Source organism: Plectropomus leopardus, chromosome 4, assembly GCF_008729295.1.
Source record: "Plectropomus leopardus isolate mb chromosome 4, YSFRI_Pleo_2.0, whole genome shotgun sequence".
Classification (NCBI taxonomy): domain Eukaryota; kingdom Metazoa; phylum Chordata; class Actinopteri; order Perciformes; family Serranidae; genus Plectropomus; species Plectropomus leopardus.
Genome location: NC_056466.1, coordinates 13,890,229 through 13,904,250, shown reverse-complemented (window position 1 = coordinate 13,904,250; position 14,022 = coordinate 13,890,229). Strand labels below are relative to the sequence as shown.

Genomic DNA, 14,022 nt, shown 5'->3' with positions numbered 1-14,022 from the left:
TACTTTATCCTCTCTCACCTCAAGCTGTCATTGACGTTGGTTTATCTATGCTTTATGTCTCTGCAGGCCATTCGCTGCACACTGGTGAACTGCACATGTGAGTGTTTCCAGCCGGGGAAGATTCACCTACGAACATGTGACCAGTGCAAACATGGCTGGGTAGCTCACGGTAAGTAAAGGCACTGTTATTGTGATGGGTGTACTAGGTGTAATATGGTATAAGTAAATATGAACTTATTTACTAATCCTTAAAAAAATAACTTTGTCTTGCTGTGACATAAAAAGAACTACATATCTGTCAACTTTGTAAAGAAAATTAACAAATGCCATCTCACAAATCTAATAAGAGCTGCGTTTTTTAATCACTGCAGATAGTTGTCTCTCTCGCTAGCTTTGGCTCTAAATCTACTAAAAACCAAAGGTTTTCACTTGTTTTCCATAGTAAAAGTAACTTTGCTATTTTTGTTTGCTTCTGTATTTTTCTGTTGCTTTTAAAGTCTTGTTTTTGCACCTTTAGATCAAAAAAACACAAGACAGATAGAGGAGCGAGAGACCACACCTCATGAGTTTTTCACGCGGGTATAAGAAAAAAAGGGGAGAGGAGGCAAGAAAGTACAAAGAGAAGGAGGAGGGAAAAAAGAAAAAAGAAAACACCTGTTTGGCTTGCGTCCGCACAAGAGCGAGCCATGGGCCCTTCAGCGGATCGCACAGGACCCCATTGACTATTTTTTAATCTCTCCCTCTGAACTGTCAGGCGCCCATCTCTCCTCTCCCCCACTTTTCATTTCATGTCGGCATTGGCAGGGACTCTGACAAGTAGTTCTTCATTTTTTATTATGTTCGTGTCTGGCTGCGCTGTGTTGTCAGGCAAAGCCCTCGTCAGCAGGAAAAAGCCGTCCCAGGATCAGAGAGAGACCCAACCAGGTGTCACCCAGACAGGCAGGGGGATGGAGGAGGGGAGGGAGAGAGAGAGGTATGAGGTAAGGGGAGAGAGAGGGATTGAGACAGAGAGAAGGAAAGAGAGAGTGGACCAGGTGTCGCCCAGACAGCTGAAGAGGAGAAAGAGGTGACTGAGGTTGTGATCGGGGGGGTGGGGGGTGGGGCAAAAACAAAACCTAACATGCGCCACTAAGGAAACACACAGGCTGTTCTGTCCTACTGCGGAGGTTTGTTGTGTCTGCATGCGGTCTGAGAGGCACAAAAGGTACTGCTCAGTGCTGAGAAAAATGCTTCTACCTTACACCCAAAACAATTAATCTATGCTGCATAATTCTCCCAAAACATGCTACTGAACATCAATCAGCGATAATACAGTACAGGATAAGGGTAGGATTCACCAGAGGGCCCCGCATTACAATATTAACACAGTATATAAGTCATGATACAATATCGTTGCAGTTTCAAATGTTTTACGAAATGCTGAAGACTGTGATACAATATATTGCGATATATTGCAATTTATTACCTTTTCAACTACAAATGATCCTCTCTGAAGGAAATCTTTGTCAGAATCTGTTTTATTGGATGAGATAGTTTTCAGGCTGTTTAAATTATTTTCATTGTGGCAGAATATATCTCATGGACTGACAAAGCAATTAATTTTATTATTCTAGGAAGCCACCAAAAGTTTAAGTGTATTTACAATGATAATAATTTATATCATTTAAAAAAATCTTGAATAATTAACAATAGCAATAACATTACAATATTGCCACAAAATACTGCGATACTATACAGTATCTATTTTTTCCCCCCAACACTTGTAAAGGATGGTGCTCTTTGTAGTCAGGAGATGAAAATACAACATGTCATTATTTATCAGACAGAATAGGGTCTCTATGAAGGTAAGCATGTTTTTAAATAGGATTAGTGTATTGAAAAAATGCTGTAATTTAAAAAGCATCTCTATTGTTTTTTTTGTTGTATTATTTTCTAAAGCAAGGTACTAATTTTATTTTATTTACAAGAGTAGATTGATGTATCTAAATACATCTTTGGGTTGATGAACCTTTGACTGCACCCCCCTCCCCTGCCCACTAATTCTAAAATGACGCCTTGACCTCATAATATATAAACAATGAGTCTTCAATAGGGGGCCTGTGACTAATTATTGTTTGATCATTTTTTGGAGGTTTTTGTTTTTCTCCAAAATTTAAGATTTGTCTGAAAATACTCAAAAATGATTCATTTTAAAAACAAAAAAACAAAACTCTCAACTCTCAACAAAGCTAACTCTCACCCATGAATCCTCCTGCAATTATGTGAGCTGGCTATCCTACACTTAAACTACATTAAAACATGACGAATAAATAAGCGAATCTGTGAATATTTTTTTTTTAAATAGCTTACTATTGTATGCACCACAAAAATCTATGTTTATACATGGCACTTTAGGCCACACTACTTGTTATTGTAGGCCCAGTATTATGGGGATTTTATAGCATATGTAGAGGGGGGGTTCCTGTTCATTTGAGCACATACCTTGTTAGGTAAAAATAAATACAATAAAATACAACAATAAAGCTGGTCCAACCACAAACAGAAAGAATTAATATTTTAAACAAAACAAGATGGATGCACTGCAGGTCGGGGTCTGAATGAAGACAGAAGAGGCAAATAAAAAAGCAGACATAACAGCGGGGTGAATGCACAAGAGCAAGAGATTAGATTAAGTAGAAAGAATGGCAGATAATTACATTAATGTCATTGCTTTTATCTGATTAATATGTTCTTATCAGCTAGTGCTGACCATGCAGCAGCCACGGAAGACGATTTGAGATGAGCAGGAAACTTGATAGTCATTAACTGGGCCTGTCTCTGTGTGTGCATTTTCTCCTCTCTCCCCCCGTGTCACCTGCTGCTTCACTCAGCTCTGGACAAGCTCAGCACCCAGCACCTGTACCACCCGACCCAGGTGGAGATTGTTCAGTCCAACGTGGTGTTCGACATCAGCAGCCTGATGCTGTACGGCACCCAGGCTGTACCCGTCAGGCTCAAGATTCTTCTAGACCGCCTCTTCTCCGTGCTGAAGCAGGAGGAGGTGCTGCACATCCTGCACGGCCTGGGCTGGACCCTGCGAGACTACGTCAGGGGCTACATACTGCAGGTCAGTGACCAGTGCACACGCAATGGCTCCGAACACATGAAAAGCATCATATGCGTTTAATGTAAATGCTAAGAACAAATAATAGCGGTGCTTCCGCTCTGCTTACGAATGCATCCCTGCAAGTGCTTTTATATTTGCCCGCAATTTTCAGTAACTTTTGAAAGTGGGGATAATGTCCAGTGGTCACTGCCATCACTCTCACCAAGCAAATTTCTTTAGCAACACAGTTATTTAGAGAGGTATTGATCACAAGCACAATAGTGACAATCTAGGCCACTTCAGTCCCATTGCCCATCCATTTTCTCCACATTTTCCCTGCTGTTACTTCTACTTCAGTCTGCCCCCTTTTCCTGACCTGTCAACACTATGCCCCTCCGCTGAAAAAAGGAAAGGGATAAAAAAAAAAAGTGGAGAAAAATGTCACGCCAGCAAACTATAAAACCACTGTAGTGCGTTTCCTCTCCCCATCCATTCTTCCCTCCACCACCCCCTACCATATAATTGCAGTCAGACACATTTCTCAATCAAAGGTACGGAGGTTTTGGTGTTGAAACCCAAACCAAAGTGTTCCTGAATGAATTAGTTAAGAGCAAGTGAACATGTGCATGTGGTTAGTGTGTGTGTTGTGTGCACATGTGCCTATCTGTATGCGTATATGGTTTAGTGCTCCAAGAGTGTAAGTGGAACAGCATGGTGAGGAGAGGGTGGTTTGTATGTGGAAATAGCTTCTGTGAGGAAAGCGCTCACAGACCCAGTCCCATTCTCCGAACACACACACACACACACACACACACACACACACACACACACACACAAAAAAAAAAAAACAATAACAACCCTACATGTATATGGAACTACAGTTGTGCAGTTATATATAATACTCGTTGCAGTTTGACAATTTACAATTAATACAAAAATATATTTAAAAATATAAAAATCTGAATATCTGAAAAATTAAACAAATATAATATAATACAGTGTAAGCTCTCAAGCTATTATATTATTCTCCCAATTAAGTGATTTAAGGTAGTTTGCAATATTCTTACAACAACAAAAAAATTCTTAATGTTTCAAATTTAAACAAAACTTTTTTTTTAAATATCAATAAATGTTTGCATCTTTTTGCTTAATTTATTAATGGTTTAGTCTAATGAGTGTCAAATTAAGTGTAAAAATGGCCATTAAAATTTCTGAGATGCCAAAGTGACATCTTTTACTGTCCTGTGAGTCCAAAACCTTTCAGTTTGAATCAAGGAACACACACAGACAAACAGCAAATCTGCAGAGGATATTTCACCGACTGATTAATTGACTGTTTCAGCTCAGAAATAAAATATAAAATATAAATATAAAATATAAAATACAGTTTTAATACTCTCCCCAAGAAACTAAATACTCCAAAACTGCAGTGTGAGAAAGCCTTGTCTTGAGTAACTATTGGACTCCTGTGGTTCTCAGCCTCTGTGTTTATATCAGCTGGCTCTAATACTCAGCTGGTGGGAGCACCGTTGCTCAACTGCTCAGCCTCATGTCACGCTACTGGCTAAATCCTCTAGATCTCTTCAGAAGGGCTTCAAAGGGGCCGCGGCCGGCGAGAAGCAGCCAGTCACTTAAGGACAGTAAGTAGTCATTGTACAGCCCTATTAGCCTGTAAGTAGCTATGAAATTCAATCATCTTCCTCGAGCCTCCGGGCAACGCTTTGTGTCAGGGGTTTGTTCCCCACCACCACGCTGCGCTAAATGAGAGATAAAATGAGGAGAACAGTATTGCAGATGATAGATAATAAGTTGTCTTTTTGATATTGATGTCAGGGGACATCATTTGATGATAAATTACTTTACCGTGATCCTAGCAGTTAAACGCTCACTTGTACTGATTTAGGATTTGAACAAAAGTGTTTGGTCACAGAGGTGATCATGTTAATTTCTAGTTTAATGAGATATGCTATACATTGCTATAATTATCCAGCAAATATATCTCCTTTTTTATTTATTTATTTTTTTAAATCTTTCTGGCTTTCTTTCTTGTTTTTCTCCCCTATATTCATCTATCTCTTATTTTTGTTTTTGTCTGCTAGTTTGTCACACAGTGTCACAATAAGTTTGGATTGAGAAAAAAGGGTGTTTGGTGCACTGTGTCTGCTGGGTGTCAGTGTTCATGGGCGTCAGTGATGCGCCACAGAACTCAGGACACTGAGCTGACAGAGTATACCTGCAGCTCCTCTGATGCCTGACCACCTGAATGTATGCAGCGCAACAGGGAGGAAAACACACACTTATATTTAACCAGTCACACAAAAAAATTAAAATAAATAAATAAAGCATGGCATCATTCTGCTTTTTCTTGTCAGACCAAAGTACTCTCTCTCTATTTGTGACAATATTTTAAAGGAGGCTTAAAAGCTAGCAGGCTGTAGTACACCTCTCTTATGACACCCTTCTACTGTTTGTGCTATATCATAATGAAGTGAATACCAGTTTTTGTGGCGCCCACTGACCTGCCTCCCAACAGTCAGCCATCTTATCTCATCTCATCTGAATTTCTATTTTTAAAGTGCAAATCAATAGCTGTAAACAAAACGACTTCATATCTAGTTGCGTTGACTGTGATTTTGATGCTTTTGCCTATTTATTTTATTTCATTTTTATTTAACTTTTTATTTTTTAGGAATATTGCCATTGAGGTTTAAAATCTCTTTTGCCATGGAGTCCAGACCAAGACAGCAGCATAAAAATGCTACATAAAAGAACAAAAAAAAAAAAAAAAAAAACCCAGAAAAGCAAAAAGTTAAACAGCATAAAATCTTGCAAACAAAAAACAAACAAGACAGCCAAATTACAAAGAACAATTGAATTAGCAGCATTCAGTAAGTGGACGTGTGCATTTGGAATAAATAGTTCTTATATCCTGTTTTAAAAATATCTCATGCTTATAGTGTGACCTAGTTTAAGGTGACTCTGTAGCTCTGACATCAAGAGAAGGGAGCGAAAACTTTAAATGCACTTTCACAGAAGACAGTGCAGGTTCAAGGAATGATGTACAGTCCATAAGTTGTCTGTGTGACCGAAGGTTGCAGCTACCGTTTTAGGAGTCAGTAGAGAGCATAAATAAGGAGGCAGTTCATGTAATATGGCCTTATAAAGAAAGATTTATCAGTGTTCCAGTCTACAGTGGTATAAAAAAGACAAAACAACTTTCTCATACAAACCGTAATGATGTTTGCAGAAGCATAAGTCAGAGACAAGTCACAGTACAGCATAGAAACGTATTTTAACATTTTCAAGGAGGATGAATTTGCATGCATAAATAAAATATCACCCTAATCAATTGCTAATAAAAGTGCTAGAATCAGTTTTTTCCTTGCATCAAAAAAAGAAACAGCTGCGCATGAATCAACTTTGTCTTTAGTTGTGTTCACTGTGCTTCTGTGCTTCTGTCTATGATGACAATACTCAAATGCTCTTTTTCAGCACATCAAGCACTTTGATCTGTGTTCATTCATATCACATGCATCGGTATTGTCACATCACCACCCTTCACGCAGACATTTCCACATCAGCACCAATGCATTTAGAATAATTCTCCATCATAATCCAGTTCAGATTATCCTGCAGAATAACCTCTCCTCGTTAAAGTAGTACTACAAATATGTCACCTCAGCAATTTAGTTTTAATTTACAGAAGGAATTAACTTATGTCAACACTCGAGGTACACTTGGCCCTCTTCCGTTCTCTCTGCCATTCACCGCACGACAAATACATCACAGAGGTGTGACTAAATATGCATACACTGTGCAATTTATCTTTGTAATAGGCTCCTTAAACTGAAGAAATTAATCGATATTATTAAATGGCAATGGCTTATCAAGTGGTTGGAATTTTGATTTGTAAAGGAGGGGAATTATACATGACATCAATAACCATTAAAATGAATGATTGTCTTTCTCTCCCTCTCTCATTTCATCCCTATATAAACCTGACCTCCAGTCCACAAACTGCTCTCTTATAGCATTAACACACTTGTACACCAGTGAATGCAGACAGGCAGCTGCAACATCCATATATAAATGTATGCACACGGTTATGTGTGTTTACTCGACCACACATCCCCACAATAACTGAATGAGTGGATTTCTGGATTCATTAATTCAATGCCTTTCAAGGCTTTTTAAGGATTTGCGGGCACCCTGCAATTAATTTTCCACATTATCTACCAGTTTAAAAATGGTTGTGTGAGTCTAAGAGGTCAGAAAAATGTATCCACTTTTCTGAAAGCACAAAAATCACCAAACTTTAAGGGTTACACTTGGTAGCGATGACAGAGAGTTATGTGTGTAACTTTGTTTTTTTATTCTACCCTTTACACTGCGTTATTTCTCTGCTATTTCACCCCTATTCCCCTGACTTCAAGTTCAATCTGAGGCATAATGTGAACAACACAGACACATTTTCTACTCGCCAATATTCCTTGCCCTTCACTTTGGCAGGACTTTTACCCTCTCCACTGCTCAGCCCTTCATCCTTTTCTCCCTCCCTCCCCTCTGCTCATCCCTCTCTCCTCTCCCATGGTTGTTTCCAGACAGCCCCACAGCCAATGTGCACCAGATGCCCTCCCGCCTCCACCCCGTCCCGCAGCCTGTCACTGCTCACTCCTCTGTTCGATACAGACAGATGGAATTGCTATCAGTACTGGCTCCTCTCTCTCTGTCTCAGCCTCTGTCTCCCACACTCCACACTGCCTATTTTGTCTTCCTCTTTCTTATCCCTTACCAAGTGAAAAATAAGTAGAGAGGGAGAGAATGAGTGGAAAGAGAAAAAGAGAGAGAAAGAGAGACATCGCCTTTGCAGCCAACATATGGAGCGAAGCCCAGGGTTTTCCTGAGCGACATTCTCAGTAATGTTCTGTCCTTGTAGAACATTGGGCTGCCTCCACTTTTATGAGATGCGGTTTTCCTGACTCCACACGGCTTCCAGGAGACCCAGATGGAACCGCTAACAACCCCCACCGCCGCCACGCAACCACACACACACACACACATACTGTACACACACAAACAGTCTTAACCCTAATTGCACACACACTCGGAGGAAGGCTTATTTAAACACACATCCACAAAATCGCGCTGGTCTCACATAGGCTTTGTTTCAGTGGCAAAGCGCAGGAGGTTGCGTTTAAAGTCATCAATGCAGTAAAATAATCTCCTTAAATTTCTTAAATTTATCTCCATATTTGGCAAATATATTGTTCCTCTAATGAGCATGAACATTTGAGGTAGTTCTGGAGGGCTGCAGGGGGGCTCTGCTCTTATTTGAAAAAACCTTGTGACTGTAATGTTGTACATGTGTACTTACACATGTGGAATATGAGATGTAATTACATGGATTAGGGTGCAACAGCGTTTGTGTAAGACAGGAAACCATTTCCAGTTGCAGGTGGGTCCTGAGGCCTTCGTAAAGGTACCACTCAGCTTCTCTAGCATGGTTTAGAAAGGTATTTATTGAGTTAGAGTCACATTTCAACATTTCTGTCTCCCCTCGCTGCACTCCCCCTCTCCGTTTTCTGTCTCTCACTCTGTCAACTGTGAAGGGCACCATATCTCTTGATCCTCGCCTGAGAAACTTCCATTTTAGGTAGTCGGGCTCCGTGCAACAACATTTTTTGGACACAATCCCCCTCTCCAATCTCCTCCATACGGCACACTTGTAACCCCTATTTTCCTCCTGTCCTCCTCTCCTCCCTCTCCACCCTCCATCACCTCCCAGTGCCTCCCCCTTCTCTCAGAACCTGTTTTCTGTTATCACTACTTAATGCCTCACCCTGGGAGATGGACGGGGGAGAAAGCATTCTCCTAAGGTGGAAATTCTTACGTTCATATGGTTATGATTTGGTGGGGAGGTCAGGCTCGATTTTTGCTGGAAGGCTTACGGTTGGCTCTGTGCTGGCCGTGCTGGGCTCCAAGCACTTCAAAGAGGGCCGGTGTACTGAATCAAGGTGATTCTTACCCAACTCCCCCTCTCTGCACACACACACACACACACACACACACACACACACACACACACCCACACACACACACACACACACTTGGGGTGTCTTCTCCCTTCTTATTCTCGATTGCTCACTTCTAAGTAAGCCAGAGATAAAAGAATGTGATTTCAGATTAGAGGATCAGCAGAGAGAGGTAGACGAGCATTATCAGCAACGCATTAAAAACATTTGATAACATTGCCGATTTTATATATATATTCATTTATTTTTTTTTATATAAACAGCTATATCAACAGAAAATATTAAATCCACCATGCATCATATCAGCATCAATGATCTTAAATAAATCATGTAATGTTTGCAGAAACTGTTAGCGTCTTCACTGTCACTTTTTCTCACAGCTTGCAAAGCTCACGGCCAGCTCCTTACACAAAGTCCTGCCCAGGCCCAAATCCTCAGTCCCTCGCTTTTGAATCCTGAACCCGAGCCTCAAATGAATTCAAGCTGGAGAAGCAAGGTTATGAGCAGGTTACATTGTATGCAGGAATTTGGGGAATAATTCCCCTTATATTGGATTTGGAAGGAGGTCTGAATTTCACCATAGATTCAACAAGGCCTCACAAGCTGATGCACGTTTAAAATTGAAAATAATATGTGATAAATATTGGTATGAAACCAGTTAGTCTGCTTGGTTTTATATAATCATAACACCTTTGCACATGCTATGGAGTGGAGGTTGAGAAGAAAATTGCTCCCAAAGAGGAGCAAATAAAATATTTTTATATATCTTTTCATTCCTCTAAATCTCTAACTGAATTTTGTGGGGCATTCATTCTGATAATCAGAAGTGTATTTGTTTGTATATTTCTGTTTCTTTGGCTACACAGAGGCCTGAGGGGAAGTTTGGATCCTTTTTTGTCAGATAGCTTTCAAGGTGTTTAGGTAATACTAGGACTGCAGAGACAAGACAGACGTGTATGCCGTAACCATTAGCGCATGATAATACCCTTGTGTTTGTGTGTCGTGCATTCAAATCGTTAAATCATACTGTTTCTTCTCGTTTATAAGAGTCATCAGTCTCTTTTTTATATCTTCTGTCCTACTCATGCGTGGTCATTTTCACTCTCTCACACCTTCCACTGTCACCTCTTAGTCACTTCTGTCTTCAGCAGAGTATTAAAGGATGTTTACCCAGTGTGTGTACTCTGGTCTTAGCTGTTTCTATCCAGGTTACAGTGCTGTGTTGTATTATTCGCCTTTACATTGCTGTTTCAAAATGTGACCATTGCTACAGCTACAATTAAAGTGTGATGTGCTCTTCTCAGATCAAACACTCTCTGTGTTTCAACCCTTTATCATCTGCCTCATAAATTTTTAGTATCATCTGGCGTTTTACTAGAGGCGTGGACTCAACTCACATCACTTGCACTCGAGCCAGCCTTGAGTCACAAATTTCATGCCTTTAGACTTGACAAAATCAGAAAAGATTTGCAACTTGACTTGGACTTAAACACCTGTGACTCATGACTACACTTGGACGTTAACCTTTTTACTTGAAAATGCTTGATACTTACTCAATCTGACAGCAAGTTACTGCAGAGTATCATGAAAAACTAATGTTATGTTACTGGGCGGCAGTTGGAAAAAGATAACTTTGTAAAAGTACAAAAAATTATGCGATTATTAACAAAAAACAAATGTCAGTATGCAAAATTTGCAGGTTGAAAATTGCAAATTGTCAATTTGATATGTTATTACTATGTTGTTAAAATAGCAGTACATTTGGTGAGGAGCACATTAGTACTTGAAATTCAAAATGTAAGACACAGGAATTGACTTGGGATTTAGTTGTGACTTGCAAACCAATGACTTGGTCCCTCCTCTGCTCTTAACTAACTGCAAACCCACATTTACACTCAGTATACAGTGAAATACAAATATTATCTTTTCCCCCCGGTATGAATGGTCTTTTATTAAAGGAGCTTTTCGCTGATTAAAAACATCATTTCTGACCTGAACATTATCACATGCAAAGCAGGCCTGCAGCAGCAGTTCATATACTACAGCCCAGGATCATGGATGCTGCATCACCGAACGTGATACAGAGCCAATACACATGTCAATTTTTTCTCAAGAGATGCTTCAAGTAATTACACCACATTTGGAAATCCCTTTAATGCATCCATTACATGCTTGGTGGTCACATGTATATTTCAAAAATGTTATTCAAACTTAGGATTGGTGACCCCGTATCTGGTCAAATTATAGGGTCAAATAAAGATCATGAATATTCCATGCCAAAACATATGGGAGTGAGAGGCGTTTGTGTGTGTGCAGTGGGTGCTCTAATAAAATCTGATTGGGGAGTTAACGTGCTGTGCAGGGCAAACATGGGAAGTGAAAATGATATGTTTAACATACATGGTCAGGTCTAGGGGCTCCCATGGGATCCTGGCAGGGGTTTGATCAAACTACACTCTGCTAGGCTACACACACACACACACACACACACACACACAGTGTATGAGCGCCACCTTCTTACCCATTTCCCTCTTAAATCCCCATGATAAGGCTGACTTCAAAGCCTCGTAGCCAATCCTCCAGCTTTATCCATGATGCTGGTTTGATTCACCGGTTGCATCTCTTCCCATGACCCCCACCACACCCCAACACACACTATTCACTTTCAATCTATATCTGAGCATCACAGCTATCTCAGTCCACCTCCTGGTGAAAAAAAAGGGGCCACCAATGCTTTTCTTCTCCCCTCTTAAGTTCCACTGGCATGTCATAATTAGAATAAAGCAGAATATTCTGCCTGTATTAATGGGGTGCTCTCTTTCTCCTCATCCCCTCTGAACACCCTGTTCCTCCCTCCTCCTCGCCTGCTCCATGTGATATTCACTACACTGATCAGTGTAATGGGATCTCTGGTTCTCTCACTGCACATTTGCCTTTCTCTTTTTACCCAGTGTCCGTGCCCCGGGAGAATTCTTTCAACAGGTCCTCGCTGCCGCCACGGTGCAGCTGAAGCTCCCCATGGGAGGCTCTCATAGTCTGCCACGCACCTTAATTGAAACTGGAAACGTGCCAGCCTGCTTATCAGGAATTTTTATTTACCTCTGCCAGGCGCTGCCCTCTTTACTTTTCAAAGAGGGCCGTGTTATAATTACCTCCTCAAACAGAATCCCTCTCTTTCTGTCGGCATCCCTCACTCCATATATCCTTTTTCATAAGTTATAATATCCTGTCTCGCCTGCGCTGGAAGGCGGAAATGGCTTCTGAATTCTGAAGTGGCTTTTCAGGGGGCTACGGGGGTTTGTTGCTGCAGAGGGAAATTGAATTTTACTTCAAGGTCAGCGACACTAATGATAGTGTGGGAAGGTGTTGATCTCGTGCAGCACTGGTTTGTCTAGCAGAACTCCACTGTATCGATCTGCACAAGAGATCCTGGTCCTGCATTGATTGTCGCACGGCATTGTTTGGGAGCATGGTGGAAATCCCTAGTGAAGTATAAGCCTTAATTTGGGACTAAAGTCATTCTACGGGGTCACTATTTATAGATTGAAACATATATGTGAGTTTCAAACAAAAAGGACCATGAGAAATGTATGAAATCTGGTGCAAATAATGAATAAAACCAGTAGATACAGTACAGATATGTCCTGAACTGCTCGCCCACATTGCGACTGATGCTTAATATAGCAGTTGAAAGCATAAGTACACTCTAAATACCACTTGAGAAACCAAAATTGTGCACAACACTCACACATGCTGTACTTTTTCAAGCTCAAAAATATATCCACCCATACACACTCACATAGAGAGAGTGCAAATTTTAACCAATCACTTTCATGATTCACTGCTTGCTTGTGTGCAAGATGGTTAGTTATGGGTAGGTGCCCTGCGGTGTGAGTGAATGTGTGTCACTTCCCCCACAAATGGAAACATTTAGACACTGAAGTGTGTCCTGAGGTGAGAGCTGTAGAAGCTCTCACTCATAAAGTAGCAGGGAGGCAGCCTGTGGAGGAAATGAGCTAGGCAGACTGGTGGAGGGAGAAGAGTGTGACACACACTGAAGGACCTCACACACACATACATATAGTGTATAGACATGCTGGTGAACCACACACTGGTGACTGCTGTGGTTGTGCTTTTTGCCATGTCTGTCACCGACTCGTTTTTCACCGATGGCTCCAGCTGTGTTTGACTTCCTGTGTTTCTACCTGATACTGCGGTGTCACTGGCAGAGAGGACACAGCCTGCACTGTACCTCCATGTTGTGTGGCAGTGGTTAAAAGGTTGACTGACCTCACGGTGAACCAACACCCATGCGGAGACACCTGTGGAAGCTCACCACAGAATACAAAATAATGTGGTTCAGGTGTTGAAACATAATGGAGCATCTCATTTTTAGACTTAAGCGACGCTGTACTTGAAATTCCACCTCACATAGTCTCTTAGTCTATATTTTTATTTTCACTGGCTTCATTATCCCTCCTTTTTCCTCCCTCTCTCACTCTCTTACCGACGTGTTGTGCATGAGCGCCTTTATTAAGCAGGATGACCTGTCATGCAGGTGTGAGGAAAAGGTGAAGACTACCCCCTCCCTCCACACATCTCTCTCTCTCTGTCTCCGCTTTAAAGAAAGACACTGCCTCTCCTCAACCAATTGGTCTGGCTTCACTTCACCTCAGACAGGAGAGGAGATGTGGACAGAGGGGTTGAGGAGGAGGAGGAGGTGATGAGGGGGGAAGCCTCAGTGTGAAGGACCAAAGAAACTTCAAAGTCAGTTCCCTCGTAGGTCAGCCTGTTTTTAATGGTGATTAGTATTAGCATGCGTTGCGAGCTTAAAGACATTTTTTTTGTTTGTTTGTTTGTTTTTATCCCCAGCCATGCCAATAAACAATCAGTGCATTAAGTGGC

At 41.0% G+C, this 14,022-nt stretch overlaps 1 protein-coding gene across 4 annotated transcripts in view; it reads left to right on the top strand.

Annotated features, from left to right (window-relative positions):
• bnc2 (basonuclin 2) overlaps positions 1 to 14,022 on the top strand; it is a 190,037-nt gene that overhangs the window by 143,539 nt on the left and 32,476 nt on the right. For all 4 annotated transcript variants that reach the window (XM_042484899.1, XM_042484901.1, XM_042484900.1 and 1 more), the window contains 2 exons: positions 67 to 169; positions 2,871 to 3,106. In XM_042484899.1, coding sequence (XP_042340833.1) covers positions 67 to 169; positions 2,871 to 3,106 — 339 coding nt within the window. The remainder of the gene's footprint in view (positions 1 to 66; positions 170 to 2,870; positions 3,107 to 14,022) is intronic.